General features: G+C 42.8%; 2 protein-coding genes across 12 annotated transcripts in view; both read left to right on the forward strand.

Moving 5' to 3' along the window:
- otogl (otogelin-like) overlaps positions 1 to 16,076 on the forward strand; it is a 36,208-nt gene extending 20,132 nt beyond the window's left edge. The window contains exons 38-58 of the mRNA XM_035525448.2: positions 185 to 327; positions 427 to 450; positions 1,017 to 1,109; positions 1,265 to 1,448; positions 1,809 to 2,026; positions 2,113 to 2,254; positions 4,043 to 4,228; positions 4,478 to 4,690; positions 4,814 to 4,918; positions 5,018 to 5,125; positions 5,224 to 5,325; positions 5,487 to 5,591; positions 7,997 to 8,037; positions 8,238 to 8,301; positions 8,707 to 8,885; positions 9,420 to 9,524; positions 9,639 to 9,758; positions 9,845 to 9,890; positions 10,975 to 11,046; positions 14,619 to 14,698; positions 14,829 to 16,076. Coding sequence (XP_035381341.1) covers positions 185 to 327; positions 427 to 450; positions 1,017 to 1,109; positions 1,265 to 1,448; positions 1,809 to 2,026; positions 2,113 to 2,254; positions 4,043 to 4,228; positions 4,478 to 4,690; positions 4,814 to 4,918; positions 5,018 to 5,125; positions 5,224 to 5,325; positions 5,487 to 5,591; positions 7,997 to 8,037; positions 8,238 to 8,301; positions 8,707 to 8,885; positions 9,420 to 9,524; positions 9,639 to 9,758; positions 9,845 to 9,890; positions 10,975 to 11,046; positions 14,619 to 14,698; positions 14,829 to 15,029 — 2,531 coding nt within the window. The 3' untranslated portion in view covers positions 15,030 to 16,076. The remainder of the gene's footprint in view (positions 1 to 184; positions 328 to 426; positions 451 to 1,016; positions 1,110 to 1,264; positions 1,449 to 1,808; positions 2,027 to 2,112; positions 2,255 to 4,042; positions 4,229 to 4,477; positions 4,691 to 4,813; positions 4,919 to 5,017; positions 5,126 to 5,223; positions 5,326 to 5,486; positions 5,592 to 7,996; positions 8,038 to 8,237; positions 8,302 to 8,706; positions 8,886 to 9,419; positions 9,525 to 9,638; positions 9,759 to 9,844; positions 9,891 to 10,974; positions 11,047 to 14,618; positions 14,699 to 14,828) is intronic.
- A 1,003-nt stretch (positions 16,077 to 17,079) lies between these two features.
- Positions 17,080 to 19,731, forward strand: part of ptprq (protein tyrosine phosphatase receptor type Q) — a 38,308-nt gene continuing 35,656 nt past the window's right edge. For 8 of the 11 annotated variants that reach the window (XR_014124126.1, XR_014124127.1, XM_081715762.1 and 5 more), the window contains exons 1-7: positions 17,080 to 17,557; positions 17,928 to 18,041; positions 18,164 to 18,305; positions 18,429 to 18,683; positions 18,776 to 18,993; positions 19,106 to 19,286; positions 19,400 to 19,693. Coding sequence is in view for 9 of the 11 variants with exons in the window: in XM_081715762.1 (XP_081571888.1) it covers positions 17,513 to 17,557; positions 17,928 to 18,041; positions 18,164 to 18,305; positions 18,429 to 18,683; positions 18,776 to 18,993; positions 19,106 to 19,286; positions 19,400 to 19,693 (1,249 nt within the window). In the remaining 2 variants the exon portion in view is untranslated. Of the gene's footprint in view, positions 17,558 to 17,927; positions 18,042 to 18,163; positions 18,306 to 18,428; positions 18,684 to 18,775; positions 18,994 to 19,105; positions 19,299 to 19,399; positions 19,694 to 19,731 lie in introns of those variants that run through there. The other 3 variants (XM_081715763.1, XM_081715767.1, XM_081715769.1) reach the window with 3 other exon arrangements.

The following is a 19,731-nucleotide window of genomic DNA, read 5'->3' on the forward strand; positions in this document are numbered from 1 at the left end:
CGCACACACACACACACACACACAAACAAACACACACATATAACGCCCTCCCCCCCCACACATACATACACCACCACCCCCAAACAAAGACCTAAACCTCACACACACACAAACATACACAATACAGTTCACAATTCAGTACATCAGGTGATCCAAATGTGTGTGTTGACATGTGCGTTGGTAGGCCGCTGCTCTATAATCTCGGACCTGCGTGTGATCACGTTTGATGGGAACAATGTTGCTCTGTATGACAATGGCTCCTACATACTAGTCCACCTGCCCAGAGAGAACATTGTCGGCCACATCGAGAAGTGCCCCACCAGTGAGGTGACCACACGTTAACTTTAACACACTAATGAACCTCTTGCACATAAGACTTGTTTTGTGTTCTGAAGTACTGATGTAGTCTTCGAATCTCTGTTTCAGAGTGTGAACTATATCAGAAGGCCGGTAAGTTCAGCATTATTGTTAAGCATGAAAACCTCGTGGAATGGGATCAGTGGGATCAGTGTAATGCCCTTGTTCTCACGGTGATCAGTGGGATCAGTGTAATGCCCTTGTTCTCACGGTGATCAGTGGGATCAGTGTAATGCCCTTGTTCTCATGGTGATCAGTGGGATCAGTGTAATGCCCATTTTCTCACGGTGTTCAGTGGGATCAGTGTAATGCCCTTTTTCTCACGGTGTTCAGTGGGATCAGTGGGATCAGTGTAATGCCCATGTTCTCACGGTGATCAGTGGGATCAGTGGGTGATCATGGTAATCAGTGGGATTAGTGTAATGCCCTTGTTCTCACGGTGATCAATGGGATTATTGTAATGCCCTTGTTCTCACGGTGATCAGTGGGATTATTGTAATGCCCTTGTTCTCACAGTGATCAGTGGGATTAGTGTAATGCCCTTGTTCTCACGGTGATCAGTGGGATTATTGTAATGCCCTTGTTCTCACGGTGATCAAGGGGATTAGTGTAATGCCCTTGTTCTTTCATTCCGAGCCCTCTCTCCCTTTTTTTCACAGACTCCAACAGGTGGAACCTCTGGTCTATGTTTTAAGAAGTTGAACATAACCACCCACGCCTATAGGATTGTGATCAACCGCTTGGACCGCAAGGTGCACAGGCTCTTCAGACATGACATGACATGCCTTCTTTCATCCAAAGCCTTACCTTCATGTAAAAATTATGACTGTGTAATGTTTACAGCTCTTAGACTATAATGCTTTATTGTGTTTTTATGGGTTTTTTTTGTTTGTTTGTTTGTTTGTAGGTTTCCGTGAACCAGATCACAGCTCGACTGCCGTTCACCAGGTTGAACCTACACATTGATGACACAGGCACCATGTACATCATCCACACTCCTGCTGGCATCAGCATACAGTGGTACCACAGCACGGGCGTTATGGTCCTACAATATGGTGCCCCTGATAACACCTCCACCAGAGGCCTCTGTGGTCAGTGTGTATGTGTGTGTGTGTGTGTGTGTCTGTGTGTGTGCGTGCGTGCATGCGTGTATTTGTCTAAGTGTGTGTGTAAGAGGGAGTGATTGAGAGACAGACAGAGGGAAAGAGAGTTTTCTTTCTCTGTAATATTTAGGTGCAATATTTGTTCCAGTAGGATATATGTGTTCATATGTGTAAGCCAGCCTATTGCCCTGAACAATGGAGAGTGATGGAGATAGTGAGGAACAGACTGAAAAGCGGGAAAGTTTTCCCATCATTGTAATATTTGACTGATGAAAGAGAAAGGTGTGTAAATGTGAGTGTGCGTGTGTGTGTGTGTTTCTGTGCTTGGCCACATGCTCTGCCTCTCAGGCTGCTGTGATGGGAACCCAGCCGACGACCTGCGTCTGCCCAACGGGACAGTGATGCGCACAGTAGAGGACATCCCTTTGTTTCTGCACAGCTGGTTGGTGGACACGTCAGAGGAGACGGACTACTTCCGCAGAGTGGGGGACAATTGCACCACGGGCAACTGCACCAAATGCTTCCAAATGCTCAACCAGAGACCCTTCTCCAAGTGCCACCACAAGGTACTGAACACAGCACACAAATACACACATGTATTTTCCCTGCAGTCACTGATGTTGTTGCCATGTGTACCAAATGCATGTTGTAGGTTTCACCGGAGCAGTTCTGTGATAAGATCTGGGCAGGTGACCTGCACTATAAGGACCATGAGTGTGACTTCCTGGCTGCTTACGTGGCCATCTGTTACACTCACCAGATCTGCTTCAGCTGGAGGAAAAGCAACTTCTGCCGTGAGTACCATCACAGACACAGAGAGAGAGAGAGAGAGAGAGAGAGAGAGAGAGAGAGAGAGAGAGAGAGAGAGAGAGAGAGAGAGAGAGAGAGAGAGAGAGAGAGAGAGAGAGAGAGAGAGAGAGAGAGAGAGAGAGAGAGAGAGAGAGAGAGAGAGAGAGAGAGACCATATGTCTTAACCCTTCTTTTAAAAGTGCCTAGATCATCAAGAGGTTTCTTGGAAGGGAGCTATAAAACTTAAAGCCATAATATGAAAAGGCTGCCTCACCACTCTGTAGTCTGGTAGTGTATTTCTCGTATGTTACTGTTGTAAGAACACACCTAATAATCAACTCACTGAGGTATAATGGAAAAAGACAACTAAGGTCATAAAAATGGATAGTTCTGGTCCTAAAATCTGATTGGCTAAACCATGCTAGAAGCCATTGTAAAATCCATATTACTTTATTAAGATTCTTAACATCATTATTAAGTCTTAACATCAGTCCTGAAGAAAACAGGTAGCCAGTGCAGGAGTCTGAGAACAGGTTAAACATGCTTCCTCATTCTTGTGTGTCAAAATTCTCACTGCAGCATTGCACTTTCTGCAAGCTAGAGATGGAGTTCCTTGGTAGGCCAGGAAGAATAGCATAGCAGTAGTCCAGGTGAATTGACACAAAAGATGAAATGATAAATGATAAATGATATGATGTAAGATATAATATTAAAGGTCTGAGTGATGGACATGGTTTGTAAAGCATGTCCCATGCTGTGTAAGATGAAAGGAGTTCAGTAAAATTCTAAAATCCAGACATTTATCGAAGTGACTGTTAATGTCCTCTGCAAGTAGCAAATGGTCATAATCTATCCAGAATCTTGGACAGAAGGTCAGAAACCTGAATATTGTCTGGGAGGGTGACATATTGTATAACCAACATTATAGCTGACTGTTTACCATTGAGATTCATGGTAAGATATTCAAAAGTGAAGAGTTCCTTGAAACATAGACAGACAGCTACATAGGTATGATACGTTCCCACCTGTCTAATTAACTTTAAAAAGCGGAGCTGCTTCATTAAGGGCAAAGTAATTATTGCCAAGCCAGATTTCTGTTAAGAAAATTAAATCTAGCTTATGGTTTACAATTCTTATTTTTAATGGCATTACACACAGCAGCTTTTGGAGCAACAGATGATGTTTTTTGTTCCTGAGAATTTGAAGCACTGCTGAGTTTAAGAGTAACTAATTAAGCTTATTGGAACTGTTTTTTCTGACTTTTTCTGACCATCACACAGCATGTCCAGTTCAGTATATCTGTTTGTTACCTCTCTCTGAGTGCAAAAGAGGAGGGGATGCGCATTGTTCTGAGGTCCTCTGTCAGCAGAAATTGAGATGGAAGTTCATTAATATCCTCAGTGTTGTTCCTCAGTGTGGTGGCAGATCTAATGGGCGACTGGGGGCTCCTTTAGTGCACACTGCTATTCTTTGTATGTGCCATAACTGGATGCATGTGTGGTAAAGTAGCTTTGCTGTCAGCAATCAGGCAAAGGTGAAGTTAGGATGTAACCCATCCTGCTTAAAAAATCCATTCCCAGTGTACGCAACAGTCCCGGGATGGACACTTGAATAGGAAAAAAATCTAGCAGGTGGCTAAAATCCTCTTACAACATTTCTAAATGTTGTTTGTTAATGTCCTTCAAGCCAACATGCATGATAATTCTTTCTGCAGCAGGATTGTCCAGTGAGCAATCTCTGTATGTGTGGTTCCTTTAAGAGTTCTGTGTGTATTTATTGCCTGTCCATGGCAGCTCTGAAGTGTCCTCCTGGTAAAGAGTACAAGCCATGTGTGAACACATGTAAGACGAGGACATGTCAGAATCGAGACTACTACGAGGAGAGCACATGTTCCTCCATTCGAGAAGAGTGTGTGTGTAAGAGTGGAACCATCTTGCACCGCGCGGACTCAGCATTCTGTGTCACGGAGGACCAGTGTGGTGAGGACTACAGACTTTGTGTGTGTGTGTGTGTGTTTGTGTGTGTGTGTTAAGAAAAAGGCAAGGAAACATAGAATTAATTTTCTCTTTATACTTTTTACTTTGCCACAAAGCCAGTTGGTCAAATCTGTTTGCCAATACAGCCCTGTGAGATTGCACATGTGTATACTTGTGTATTAGTGGGTTATGTGTGATTTGAAGGTGTGCTGTTTGTGTTGATGTGTGTGTTGTCCAACTCCTACCCAACAGTATGCACCGATAATGAGGGCTCTCCGCGGGCCCCAGGTGAGGTGTGGAACGGGTCACTCCGAGGCTGCTGTCTGTTCCGCTGTCTGGAGAACGGCAGCGTGATTCCTGTGGAGCCAGAGTGTGCCCCGGATCCTACCCCACTGTGCGAGCGGGAGGGCGAGTATGCCATCGATGTGTTGGAGGAGGGTGCCTGCTGCCACAAAAAGATCTGTGGTACACACACCTGCCTTTACACTGCTACAAAGCCAAATGCAAGGGCAGCGAATAACCCATAGGTACGATACGAGAGCGTCTGTGTTTGTTTATATATGTGTGTGTTTGTGTTTGTATGTGCAGAGTGTAATCTCACCATTTGCCAGAATGAGGTTTCTACCTGCAAGAACGGGAACAGGCTGATTATTGGCTACAGTACCATCTCTTGCTGTCCAGAGTACAGATGTGGTCTGTTAATTCAGATGTTCATTTACTGCCAGTTCTGGTTTCCAAAATCCAGTGGATTTGCCTGTTTGTGTGTTAACAGAGGTCAATGTTCTGTTGTAGAGTGTGATCCCCTGGCCTGTCCCCATGTGCCAATCCCAGAGTGCAGAGAGGACCAGTTCCTGGTTGAGGTCAGAGGTCAACCTGCCTGCTGCTACACCTATCTGTGTGGTAAGAAGGCACTATGAAGTATTATAACATGTTCAGCACTCCAGAACTTCTATGACAGATATCAGTGAAAGTGAAAATGCACTGTGACTGTATTGTAGTGTGTGAGTCCTGCATGGAGCCCATTCCAGTATGTTTGCCTGGAGAGTTGCTGGCTGTGGATATGAACACTACAAATCATTGCTGTCCCCAATATTATTGTGGTAATCCAGCATGCATTCTCTCTCTCTCTCTCTCTCTCTCTCTCTCTCTCTCTCTCTCTCTCTCTCTCTCTCTCTCTCTCACTCTCTCACTCACTCACACACACACAGTCAAATGTATGCATGCACACAAACAAGCAAATGACATTAACCATCTCTTGCAGTGTGTGATATGAGTCTATGTCCTGAGCCCAGCATTAGTTGTGCCCCTGGTGCTGCCCTGGTTAGGAGACCTGTATCTGGAAGCTGCTGTCCGGAGACCCACTGTGGTAGTATACCATCACACACATTTTACTTTACACAAGCACTTTATTAGAGACACAGGCCCTTTCATGATTGGAGCTTCCCTGTATGGAAGTTTGAGATGTGATCCCAGAGTGCAGCATAAAATCATGTGAACTGTGAAGTTCCTGTGGCCAGCTCATCAATGAAAGGGGTCAGAGGAGGATCTCAAGAATCATTCTGATTCAGGCAGTGCAGTCAAGGAAATTACAGCTGAATACAATGCTGCTGCTCCAAATAATGTGTCCAAACTTATAATTCTTTAGGACAAATGGGCTATAACTGGAAGGATTGGTGCCAGGCCGAGGCCCCCTCCGGCCACCAGAGGGAGGCCTCGAGTCAGGCACACTACTAATCAGGCTTGATGCCCAACAGCTGGCTAGACCTATATAAGCTCGTGACCCAGTCACTCAGTGTTGGGTCTTTGCTAAAGTTTTGAGCCAAGCTCCTGGCTAGTAACTCTGGGTATTGAGGTGTGTGATGCCTCTTTTTTGCTCTGTGAGGGTGTTGGTGTTTTTACATGTTCCCTCTCTTCTCCAGATTTCCCCTCTCGAGTCTCTCTCTCTCCCAAGGCTCCCCTTGGCCATTACAGTTCCTCCCTGTTTTCTGGTTTTGTTTGGGGAGTTTTAGTTTGGTTTTCCCCAGTGCATCAGGGCTGCCATTCTTCCCGTGGTGTCCTTGGTTCTCCCCGTTCCTACGCTCGGTGTTGTGTTTAGTTTTTCCTCTAGTTTTGTCGTCCTCCATTCCTTTGAAGGGCAATATACACGCAGGAAGTTTTATAGCTGCCGCATTCTAGCAGGTATTTGTTTGCCTTGCAACAAAGCGGCTAGGGTTCAGCTCCCCACTTTTGGTTATTTACTTTTCTTGTTTTACCTCTTCTAAGATCTACCTGTTTTGCACACGGGTCCACCATCATTAAAGTGTGGTGGCTCACCCAGTAGACTGTTGGTTTCATTACCTGTTGGACCTGGGTTTGAGCCCCATTACACTAACAACAGTGCCATTGTTGTCTAAGAGAAATAGAAAAGCAAGACTCCAGTGGGCAAAAGAGTATTGGATCACTCAGTGGTGGAAATCATTGCCTGGTCAGATGAATCCTGATTTCTGTTGCACCATGCTGATGGGAGGGTCAGAATTTGGTGCAAGCAGCATGAATTGCTGAACCCTTCCTGTGCGGTGTCAACAGTTCAGGCTGGTGGAGGTGGAGTAAATAAAGAAGGAGAGGAAAAAATAAATGATCTACACTCTTGAGGTGGAGTAATATTGTGAGGAGGGTTTTTTAGAACACCATGGGTGCTGATACCTGTGGATGGACATTTGGACAGTAGGATTTATTTAAGCATTGTGGTTGACCAAGTTAATCCCTTCATGGCTGCTGCTTACCATATGGCAGGACACTTTTTCATTAGGACAGCAGTCAAGGATTGGTTCCAGGAACATGACAGCAAGCTTTCTTTGCTTCCCTGGATTTCACAGTCCCCAGGTCTTAATCTGGGATGAGACAGAATGGGCTATCAGTACCTCCATTCTAATTCCTACAGGATGATTTCAACACAGGCTAATTGCTGTGGAATATGAAGGCCATACAATCTGACTACAAGATTTCCCTTGGTGCTGACTTATCTTCCTATAAATAAAACAGTAGCTGATATTATACTTAGACACTCCAGACTTCAGAATCCTCCAGGACGATGCAGAAACCACATCCCTTTTTAATCTAATCTCCTACAGACGAGACAAAAACATCAAAGACATGCTTGTCAAAAGTGAGATAAATGATTATTCAAATAATGCTTGTGGTACAGAATCATGCAGCTGCTCTTGATGTGCTACATGTAAATTTATTAACACAGCCACTAAAATAACTGGCACAAAATGATCAATCATCATTCCTCCTCATGCATCATGTTGGGAGTTGTCTTTTGTATTACTTGAACAGCTTTATATTGGAGAAACCAAGAGAAGACTTGCTGATCAGTTTGTTGAACACCTTCAGACCTTCAGAATTAAGGATTCACCATTTCCAGTGGCAAGGCATTTTAATACTAATGGTTGCTGCATTAATCACATGTCTGTTTGCATTGCCAGTTGTTGCTATGGCAGCAATGAAATTAGGAAACTCAAAGAAAAATAAATTATCTACACTCTAGAACCCCATGGAATGAATGTTAAGATTTAATCATCTACTCTTTCATATATAAACTGGCTCCTCCTGCTACTAATTCAGAAGCACTATGCTTGCACTTCTGATGAAGCACCTCTGTCCGAAACATTCTGTTTCTCTGGAAACTCTGTGTAATTGACTACAAATTGGAATATTGGAATATTATAATACACACATACTGATACAAGCACAATGTGCTGCTTTGTTCAACTGTTATCTCTTCCTCAGAGTGTCAGTGTCACAACATTGTGCGGCCTCAGTGCTCTGCAGTGAGTTCACCCCTCTCTGTCTTTGTGTACACCATGCTGCATGTATCTCTGTGTGTTAACATATGGGAAAACAGGCATCTACAATTTGTAAATAGTATGACCTTTTTCAACCTTAAAAATATGTTTAGTTAACTAGAGTTATCTGTAATTGACCTCATTTCCTAAGAAGCCTTTGACCACTTTGACATTTTGTTTCCCAGGAAGAAATTCAGGTTGAGGAACCAGATTACAGCAGTTCCTGTGGCTGTGCTCAGTACTCCTGTAGTAAGACACACAAATATACTGACTGCTCTCCCTTTAACACCATGTAATCATTAATGGACATTTAGCAAATATACTGACTGCTCTCCCTTTAACACCATGTAATCATTAATGGACATTTAGCAAATATACTGACTGCTCTCCCTTTAACACCATGTAATCATTAATGGACATTTAGCAAATATACTGACTGCTCTCCCTTTAACACCATGTAATCATTAATGGACATTTAGCAAATATACTGACTGCTCTCCCTTTAACACCATGTAATCATTAATGGACATTTAGCAAATATACTGACTGCTCTCCCTTTAACACCATGTAATCATTAATGGACATTTAGCAAATATACATCTGCACATGTGTATGTTTGTGTGCCGGTGTGTGCGTGTCTGTATGTTTGCGCAGAAAGGGCAGATGTGTGTTTGTTTCAGGGTGGCACTGTGCTAAGTCCAGGCCAATCTATGGTTCAGTATTTTGAGGGGGAGCTGTGCTACACTGTGCACTGCCTCACACACAGGGACCCCAGCACAGGCTTCTATGCTATGGATGTCAGCTCTGCCAACTGCTCTGAAAAGTGTGAGCCTGTAAGTCCCACAAAAACTGTATTGTAGTACACAGACATCCAGTACCTACTGGCGCTAAAGCTTTTGGATCTATACTGGAACTATAATGATCAGCCTCAAGAAGATATTGCATATGGAATCCGTTCGTATCATATCATTCATATCAGCATATGGAGTCAATGCTAAATTGTAAATGCGGATTCTTAAAGGTTGGGATAAACAAAAATGTAGACTTGATCCTAACAAATTAAGGCAGGACCTACAACTACTGATGGATTGAAAGAATATTTTAATAGGACTGAAATTACAGTGCTTTTATACAATATGACAATTTCCTGATGATATGGGAACTGGGAAAGACAGCTGAAATTGCATATTTAGCAGCTTGAAAAACAAGAACATTCAGTAAGTTGGTCTTTCAGCATCTTAATGATTTTATTGAACCAGGTTACAAATACATCATCTTACTTTAAAATTTTCCAAACAGCATAAATGCATGTATATTAAATGTTCAGTGTGAGCTAGCTCACTATTTTGTGTCTTTTGCTTCCAAAGCACCAGGTATATGTCCCATCCTCTGACCCCCACGCGTGCTGCGGTTCCTGTAAAAATATCTCATGCTCGTTTTCCACAGAAAATGGAACCACAGAAGTATTTATGGTAACCTGGCTCTCCTCTATGGGTTGCACACACATATGTACACATATTACAGCAGACATGCTCAGCAGTAGAGACGGAGTAGAGTGTCTATGGCTCATGCCTGTATAATTATAGGCAGGCAGCTCCTGGGTGGCCAACTGCACCCGCTTTGACTGTATGCAGACAGCAGTGGGAGCAGTGATTCTCGCCTCTGGGGTTGTCTGCCCTCCTTTCAATGACACCGAGTGCATTCAGGTTGGCTGCAAAACACTGTGTTTTGGTCGTTCTTAAACTGTGCAACTTTATAATTCCTGTGCTTATAACTGGTGATCACTTTTCAGAATGGAGGTGCTGTGCAGACCTATGTTGACGGCTGCTGTAAGACGTGTAAGTAGTCAGTGCTTTTGGGGGTTGCTGTGTGCCGATAGAAGCAGCATGAGGGATGCCAGTGTTGGGTTTTCTGGCTGCTGGTTTGGCCTGTCCCTGTTTCCTGCCCCCTGCTGCCTGGGAGAAAATAAAGCATACGCTTCTCTCTCTCTCTCTTTCTCCCTCTATGTTCTACCCTTCTTTCATTCCCAAATGTTTTTACATTTTCTTTTCTTTCTCTGAATTAGAAGATACTGCAGGGTGGTACTGTCCAAATGAAATGCAATTGAAACACAGATCAGGTAATGAATAATGAAGCTGATTAGGAATTACATCATGTGAAACAGAACTGATTAAACCATGGTTACATTAGCTACATCTTTAGGTTAGCTTACACTTGGGTGGCATTTTCTTTCTTTCAGATTTTGTTTTTTTCTGCCTCTCAGGCCTGTGTGTCATGTTTTCTCTGTGTCTTAGCTTTGGAACTGGCTGGGTCTTTGGCTGTAAGGCTGCTGTTAAATTTAAGTTTTTAAAATGATGGTGGTTGAGTCACTAGATTGTGTTATACTAGAAAACTGAACAATAGCTTCAGAAAAGAAATATAGTTTATATAATATATAGAGGTTACTTTTTTAAGGACATTGCCAAAAAATAAACTAAGCCTTAATCCTGTCCATTTACTTCTTAGCAATTAGTGTGAAGCTATCCTTAATGATCTACTCATAAAACTCAACACCATGACATTCTGATTAGACTGGTATTGCATGCTTGGGGAACTCAGAGGTGTGGCATGTTCTTTTTCTCTATATGTGTATGGGAGGGCGTGTTTAAGGGTGAACAAAAAGGTGTGTCATGATATTAATGTTAATATATATTATAAAGTATGTTAGTGGATATACTGTGAGAGCCTCTGCATGCGAGCCAGTGTGTGGGCATGTGGTAGTAATGGTTGGTGCTCTTGCCTGTCCGGTGGCTGGTATGGTATTGGAGGTGAGGGATAAACTGCGTGGTTCTGTCCAGCTTGGCAGTGAGCATGCTGGGAGATGGAGTTTGTGACCTCTGAACAGAGTGTCAGATTGTGAACATGCCCCTGTGTGTTCCTCAGGTGCTGGACTTGGTTTGTTGCCTTTTTCGGTTAGTCCAGTAACTCCCACTGCTAGTACTAACTGTGACACAGGTACTCTCCCTCCCTCTTCTTTTATTCGACCTTGTGTGTGGCGTGTCTGTGTGTGTCTGTGTCTGTGTGTGTGTGTGTGTGTGTGTGTGTGTGTGTGTGTGTGTGTGTGTGTGTGTGTGTGTGTGTGTGTGTGTGACCGTGCACTGAGTACCACCTATATTACCAGCTAACTTATTTTCTGTTTTACTTCTGGTGAGTCTGAACATGGTAAGGTTTGTTCAAGTAAGCTATTCTCTAATTCTGTATTACATCTTAATTTCTCCAGATGCACACACACACACACACACACACACACACACACACACACACACACAGAACATTACTCCTACATACCAAACAGTTCATCATTACTTCCTCACTTGTCGCTCCCCTCAGAGGAATGATGTATCCTCTGTTGAAATGAACTGATAACTTGACCTCTGTTGTATGGGCCTAACATCCCAGGAATTTTAGTTTCACAGTTTAAATCAGGATTCTGAGATTACTAAAAACATACAATGACTGCTCACTAAACAGAAACATTCTTCATGCCTCTACAAAAATAAATAAATAAATAAAATTGGAAAAACAGCTACAGTCATCCCCTTTTAAAGCTAACTTTGTGAAGCACTACATCTAACAGCTACAATGTGGTATGGGAATCATCCCCATGGATACAGACCTGTCAGTCCAGTGGAATCCCCAACATTCAACTATAATGGAGTAGGCTCAATAGGCACTGAGCTTACTATAGGTTTTTTTGTAAGAGCGAATGATTGTGAGCGCGCGTGCGTGTGTGTGTGTGTGTGTGTGTGTGTGTGTGTGTGTGTGTGTGTGTGTGTGTGTGTGTAGAAGAGAATAAAAGAGTAACAGGGAGATAGCAAGAAAGTGTGTGTATGTGTGTATGTACTTGCTCTCTGTGAAAGGCTCATTCACAGAGTAATGGCTTTTAGTCTATTTAACCACTGAAAATGAAGTGCATAATTATTCAATAACAAATATATAGCAAAACTTGGCAGCAAACTGGTAATGTTTCTACATCCACTCTCTCTCTCTCTCTCTCTCCTTCTTTCTATTTTCCTTAAAGCTTGGGTCCTCTACCAAACGCCTGGGAGCCTGAGAGTCCTGCATAGCATCTTAACTGTTCCCAAGACTGCACTCTTCTGGACTGACATCTCAGATGTTGTCCCTGGTATCTGTTGGAGCCATCCTCCTAGTTTGGGGGTTACAGCCCCTAGTGCTCTGATTATCAGGGGAACCGCAGTTGTCCTCACCCCCCCACATCTCTTCTGTCTCTTCCCTCAGCCCTGGGTATTTCTCAAGCTTCTCATGTTCCTCTTTCCTGATGTAGCTAACACCTACTCATTTTCATTCTCCTCAGGTTTCTGCTGTTTGAGGTGCTCACTAAGCACTTTGTCACTTGGGGCCATTATCTTGGTGTATTCCTGAATCTTGGTTATTTCATCCTGGATAGTGGCGCTGACACTCACTAGTCCTCAGCCCCACTCCTTCCGCTTAGTCTCAGGGTGCTGGATTCGGGATGAAACCCTCCATGTATTGTGAGGAGTTCCTTGATGTCAGTGTCTTCTGTCTCCTCCTTAGGCCATCTTATTATGCTAGTGGGGTACCTGATGACTGGCAGGGTATAGGTGTTGATAGCTCGTATTTTGTTTTTCCCATTTAGCTGACTTCACAGGATTTGCCTCGCTCTTTTTAGGTATTTGGCTGTAGCTACTTTCCTTGTGGCCTCTTCGTGATTCCCCTTTGCCTGTGGGATTCCAAGGGACTTGTAGCTGTCATCAAAATCTGTTATATTACCCACTGGTAGTGTGATCCCCTTTATTCTAGCTACCTTCCCTCTTCTTGTAACCATACAACCACATTTATCCAGTCCGAAGGACATTCCGATGTTGTTGCTTATATCCTGGAATAGTGAGCTGACGTGGATTAGTGAGTCAGATAGTTAGGTTAATTAGGTAGTTCACTGGCATACAGCTTGATGTCATCCATGTACATGAGGTGGCCGATTGTTGCTCCATTCTGTAGCCACTTTTGGTGATTATCTCACTGAGGGGCTTTGGACCGATGCAGAACAGCAGTGGGGACAGGACATCTCCTTGGTAATTCGTGCTGTTGGCTTGAAGCTGGCCTCTAGGATTGTCTTCCATGGGGTCTTCTTGATGTTATACAGCATTCAAGCATTCCAAGATCCATGTGTGGGGCATTTCTTGAATCATAGGCTTTCTTGTAATCAATCAAGGTGGTGCACAGGTTGGTCTGTCTGGTCTTAGTCTTGAGTGGCTTTTTTATATTGAGCCATGTGCCTACTTATACCATCACTTGGCCACAGTGATGCCCGATAGGAGCTTTCATGTTGGACAGAGGCAGGTTATTGGCCTGTTTATTTATCCTGTTTATTCTCCTGGCTTCTACTTCCCATGTGTGTCTCTGTGTAACTGCCATAGCTGTTACTTGGAGCTGTTAATCTTTACTTGGCAAGGTATGGACAGCTTGTTGTACTTTGCCTTATGATTGTACTTTGCTGGCTGACTTCTCTCTGTGTGGCCTTTATCTTTATCCATGGAAGAGACAGCTCCCTGTTGATGATGGTGTTTATCTTGTAGCAAAGCAATTATCACTATATATTATAAAATGTATCAGCTTGTTTGGTTTCAGTGATTCCTACTGTTGTTGGTTTCACAATAGGGATTGTCTTTAAGGCTGCATTCACAGGTTCCAGCAACCTTTCAGGTACTTGATCTTGGTAGTCTGCTACGGCTTGGTAGTCTGTTCATCTTAGCAGCGCTAGTATTGAGCTTGATGTACTGGGCCTTGGTTCCCAATTTTGGGGTTTGGAGATGATGATGATATCTCTCCTATGACCTGGCTCCCCCTTGCCATAGCATATGTGTTGTACCTCATCAATCTGAAGTTGTGATAGCAGTTGCCACTTGCGGATGTTGTAACACTGAGCTGCTAGTTGTTTCACAGGCTAGATGTTGATTTTCAAAGCATCCATAGTTCTCACATGCTCTGCATATATCCCCTCACACTGCATTTGCTTGCACAGTAGCATTCCAACAGTCCTCTCTTCTCCACTCTCGTTCATGAGTGTCTTGTACTTTGTTCCAGTAGTCCACCTTTTTCATCGGATTACCCTAGTACCCTAACATCTGACATGAACCTTATTGACCCGGGCGACGTCCAAGTCAGTATGACTCTCTTATTCCAAACTCTCATTGTTAATGAGGTTGGCAGGCAGCGTTAAGGGCCTTGCTTAAAGGACCACACTGAAGATACTTTGGTTGGGATTCGAGCCTCCAAACTCCTGTACAAAAGTCAGTGATGTAACTACTGTTTTGCTGTCCAATTTTGCTCTAAATTTGTTGCATAATAATTATGTAATCATGTACTTAACTTTCATTCATATATATATATATATATATATATATATATATATAATATATATTTTAATATATATATTGGGAGACTGCACTGTAAAGACACTGTAGAGACTTACTGTTACATTGCAATGTAAGTAAGGCTTCAGAAAGAAAGAACTGAAGGTAAACTATCTTCCTCCTTGGGTGTAGGTAAAGAGGATGGTAAGACATGTAAAAGAGTGGCCATCAGAACCACCATCAGGAAAGATGACTGCAGAAGCAATGCCCCAGTGAGTGATAGTCACCTCACGACCAGCCATTTTTTGTCCTGATTAACTGCTTCACCCTCATATTTAACTTTCTCTCTCTCTCTCTCTCTCTCTCTCTCTCTCTCTCTCTCTCCCTCCCTCCCTCCCTCAGGTAACAGTATATTCATGTGATGGGAAGTGCCCATCTGCCACCATCTTTAACTTCAACATAAACAGCCATGCACGTTTTTGCAAATGCTGTCGTGAAAATGGTCTACAAAACCGCATTATCCAGCTTTATTGCACACGAAATGGTACAACTGTGGATTACAATTACCAAGAGCCTATGGACTGCTCATGCCAGTGGAACTAATAAATGTTAACAGTTACTGTTAGATATGCAGTAGTACTAGTATTACCAAGTATATATACTCTCTCAATGGACATACCCAGTTTTTATTACACAGAACAGTAAAACCACAAGCTACTAATACCATCTTTGTAGTTTTAAAAACACTGAGGTCTGATTTAACTGGGGGTAGTATGTATGTTAATCACATAGTTTGTAAGTGCATGACCAACAACCAAATATTAAATCAGCTAGCGTTTTAGAGATAATACCATCTGTCAAAAGTATGTGCAGAAGTGTAGTGTATTAGTAGCAAAACTGATTATTGCACATTTATTGTAATTAGGAAACCTAAAATGTCTAGATCTTTTTTTTTAATATAAACTTTTTAACATGATGTTTTATTTAAGTGAGAACTTTGTTCTATTTTTGAACCATTTGCAGTCCAAACGTTTTTACAGACCTAAACTACCCTACAGGGAAAAATAAACAAGCCAGTTCTGTACAGGCTTTTGAGTAGTGCTTCTGTTCAGACTGAAACCATGGCAGAATCTCATCTGTGTAGAGCTGCTATTACTAGTCAAGGACATAAAACATAGTAATTAGTAATCTCTCTCTGTGGTTGTTCTCTGGACATACATACATATATATATATATACATATCTTTAGTGGAATACAACCAGAAAATATTATTTATCAGGAAATGTATTTGCAGTATTAAAATACAAACAAAACAAAACAAAACAAAAAAAAACCAGGAAAAAAACAACTTCTGTAGGCTACAATTGTAAGTATTTAGTGTGCCCTCCTTTTACACTTGAGCAATAGCAGGAAAAGCCTAAATCTGAAGAACTCTGAGCAGTGCTAAAAGAATTGTGTAATAAACCAGAAGATTACTTTAGAAATCTTCAGGTCAGTCTCCCCAAGAGTTCAAGATTTGTTTAGTGCCAAGAGTCACACTACTGACGTTTGTCTGTAGAAGCCATTTAGTTTTTTATTTTGTGAACATATTTCCTGTATTTTCTGTTTGTATCTTAATAAAGAGACAGATAATTATATATGGTCATTATACCATTGCTATAACAACAAATTTTGCAGATTTTTGCACAGTAGTGTGTGTGTGTAGGACTATGAGTAATATTACACAGAAGAGTGAATTCATATACTAAAACATATAAAGAAAAGGGTCTTATATGTGACCTAGCAGGCAACACTCATTAAGGGTTGGTCCTCTTTTCTTGTCTTCACTGAAAGCCTTGTTTGTTCACTGGAACAGCCCACACCACGACCATACTCTATCCTGCTGAGTTGTGTTATAGTTTAGCGGCTGAGCAATTAAAATGTTGGAATGGTTCACCTCCTCCTCGTGTGAAAGTGCTGAATTGTGTTTTAAGATGAGTGCAGTCAGCAGCCTTTTTTTGGCATAGGGGTAACTAAATATTTTATTTTTTGGCCCCATTTAGTCTAATTGAAAAAAAAATATTGTTCATACTCTCTAGAATGCTAAACATGCCCGTTACACAAACTATTAGCAATTTACTCGAGATCTTATTGGCTGCACTGGGTAATATTTGTGATCTACGAAACAAAACAACTCTCCATGAACAATTAAACATGAATTTAAATATGGCTGTCGTATAACTGATACAGGTACAATTTCCCTTAAATAGGCCATTGTCGCTGCACATCATTATACTTTGACCTTCTGACAAAACGTGACCATCCTTGAGCTCAGCAAGCAACTAATCTTTCTTACAAGGGGTTTTAGTCTCGCAGCTTTTGGGCGCTCTTTCAAACCAGAGTTAAGCAATTCCCGTGTATTTTGTAAAACACGTTTGCGTTACTTTACCTCATGGACTCCAGCCATTTGTTTGTCACGGTAAATCCTTCAGTAATGACCTTGTACGACTCCCACTTGTGGAATGGGGTGTGTATGGGGCGGGGGGGGGGAGATGCGGGGGGCGTGGTGGTGGGGGGGGCGTGGTAGTCATGACAACCTTGGCTCGGGGCAAAAGGGCCGACTATGGCCAAGGCAGATTTGGTGAGACAGGCGTAATCCTCGCCGGTCCGACTGAAAGGGAGAAGGAATTACCTCCAGCAGCGGGGCGCAGGGGCGCGCAGGATGAAAGCGCGGTAGATTCAAAACAGATGTAAATGGGGTTTTTACCAGTACTCGGGGTTTTTTTTTATTACTGTGTTTATATATATATATATATATATATATATATATTTTTTTTTTTTTTTGGACGTAGGCATGGATTTTTCTAGTCGCAAAGAAGGCGTTACCCTTAGTAAAGTATTTTTCATCCGGAGTGAATGGAATGTGAAATGCAGATTTGTACGTCGGCGCCTTGAAGTGCATTCATGACGACGTCTGATGCCGCTAAAAGCAGACGAGTATTAACATATTATGAGCGTGATTCCTTGACTTGTTCTAAACTACGCTTCGGTCCTTTTCATTGGATATCATCTATTTCTCAGACACTGCAATAAAACCGAGCGGCTTAATGGAAAAATCGGTTTCTGTGTGGCTATTGGGACTTCTAATAAAGGTAATGATTTTCCGTGTATTGTTTAAGGATAAAATCACCCTGATGGAGTCGTGGTCCTTGCTGCTTTAATTTGCTTTGAACTGTCAGCATTTATTACTTGTAAATTAATTGATTGCGTTTTGAAATGTTGATGTATTTATCAGTAATAGTGAACTGATTAGTAAGAATATAATTACATTTTGACTAGTATAAGTTTTTTATTTCAAAATGGGAAAAGGAGGACAACGTTTGTTAAGTTCATGTGTGGGTTGGGAGCAAATATTGCCAGATCTAAACCCTAAAAATAAACAGTTCAAACCTATTCTGAAGGCAGAACTACCAAGCACCTCCACGATAACTTTTGTGGTATCACACTTTGTCTTTCTCTCAGGTGTGGTCAGTCCCTATTCTGAGCAGTCATGCATCAGTCTATGTGCAAGTGGAATTCTGTTGTTTTCCTCTCAGTTTAGAGTCTGACTCCTACACACTTTTGTTGGGAAACAAGGTATTGAAATAACACACACACACACGTGCACACGCACACACACACACACACACACACACACACACACACACACATTCTAGTTTATCTGCTGCAGGTCATATATAGGTTTATATCTCTGTCAGGTGCTGAACAGCGGTGCAGTATGTCAAAGAGTGTGTGAGTGTATCATAGATGCAAGTGTGCCACAGACGTCCAAGGAGCTCAGTCTGACTCTGCAGTCATACAGTGACCAGCAACTGCTGGACTTCAGATCCTTTCGGTTGGGTGAGAAGATCGTGCTGACTCTGTTATTAGTACACTCGTTGTGTACTAATAACAACTCCCTTCAGTTTGCTGTGGCTCCGAACATTTTAGGAGGCTAATTTTGCTCTGTGTGGTTCATTCCAGATCCTCTGCAGAGCTTCTTTCTGAGGGTGGAGGTCTCCTGTACAAGTGCTCTGTTGAAGTGGACCAGGTGGAGTAAAAGTCAAGTTCTGCAGGTGTGTGTAGATCGTCAGTGTTGGACCATCTCCTCTTCTCATCCGTCTCACCTGGTGACAGGGCTACGACCAGGAACTCGTTATAGTGTCAGTGTGGAAGAGAAAACGCATCCCTTCACCAATATCACTCTCACACAGAAGCTGCAAATGGCCATAAAGACAGGTGAACACATATGCACAGGTGCCACAACATTCTAGCAGACTCAGACACACTCAGTTGTTCATACCGACTGCGTGATTTGTCTTTTTGTGCAGCTCAGTGCCCAGAGGGCTGGCTGGCTGTCGGGTGGAGCTGTTATCGGGTAAGTGCGGGTATCCTCACGTGGACTGAGGCCCAGCGTGAATGTGAACGGGTAGCTCCCGGTGTCCAACTGGCCAACCTAAAGACAGATGTTGACTTTCTGTCGATTTCATCCCATCTACAATCTCATGACCACAACTTGCTGCTATGGACTGCTCTGAACGACCGACAGGTACCACTCGTTGAATTATGGAGACCTGACCACACACAAACATGCACACATTCCAACCCTTATTCAAATCACCTACAGCTTACTACACTCCCTTTTTCTGTCCTATCCACAGCAAGAGGGGGAGCTGAGCTGGTCTGATGGCTCCGCCTACAACCTGAGTGTTGGTGTGATATCGTCTCTCTCAGCCAATCAGACAGATTGTTTTGCCCTCCAGAGGAATGCCAGTGGAGCAGGCTACTTCCTCACCTCTCTCCCCTGTCTCCTGCAGCTACCCTCCCTCTGCCAGTTGGAATGTGAGTGAGAGAGTGAGTGCATTACTGCTGTTCTCTCTTACGATCTTGGAAGCATGTAATCCCAGTGTCTGTAAATTTGCCGTGTGTTTATCTGTCTTTTATGCACCTTACAGTGCTGCAGGAGTCAATTGCTGGGTTGCAGATGGAGAGTGTACATGAGATGGAAGCAGCTTTCCACTGGTCATACCTCTCTCTGTTCCAACACTTCACTGCCAGCTCAGAGCTCAGCCTGCTCACTGAGGATCGGTCAGGGAGACAAGTGTTCACACACACCCTGTTTGCGCAAACACAGGATAGAGTGGTTGTGCGTGGACTCTACCCTGGACATGTCTATTACTTCTCACTCAGCCTTATACATCCCAGTGGAGCATCTCAAACCCTTGGCCCTATATTCATTGCAAAAACAAGTGAGTTACAGAGGCATGCAATATAGCTAGAATATAAT

The sequence above is a fragment of the Electrophorus electricus genome, chromosome 6 (assembly GCF_041902795.1).
Source record: "Electrophorus electricus isolate QZ-2024a chromosome 6, ASM4190279v1, whole genome shotgun sequence".
Taxonomy (NCBI): Eukaryota; Metazoa; Chordata; class Actinopteri; order Gymnotiformes; family Gymnotidae; genus Electrophorus; species Electrophorus electricus.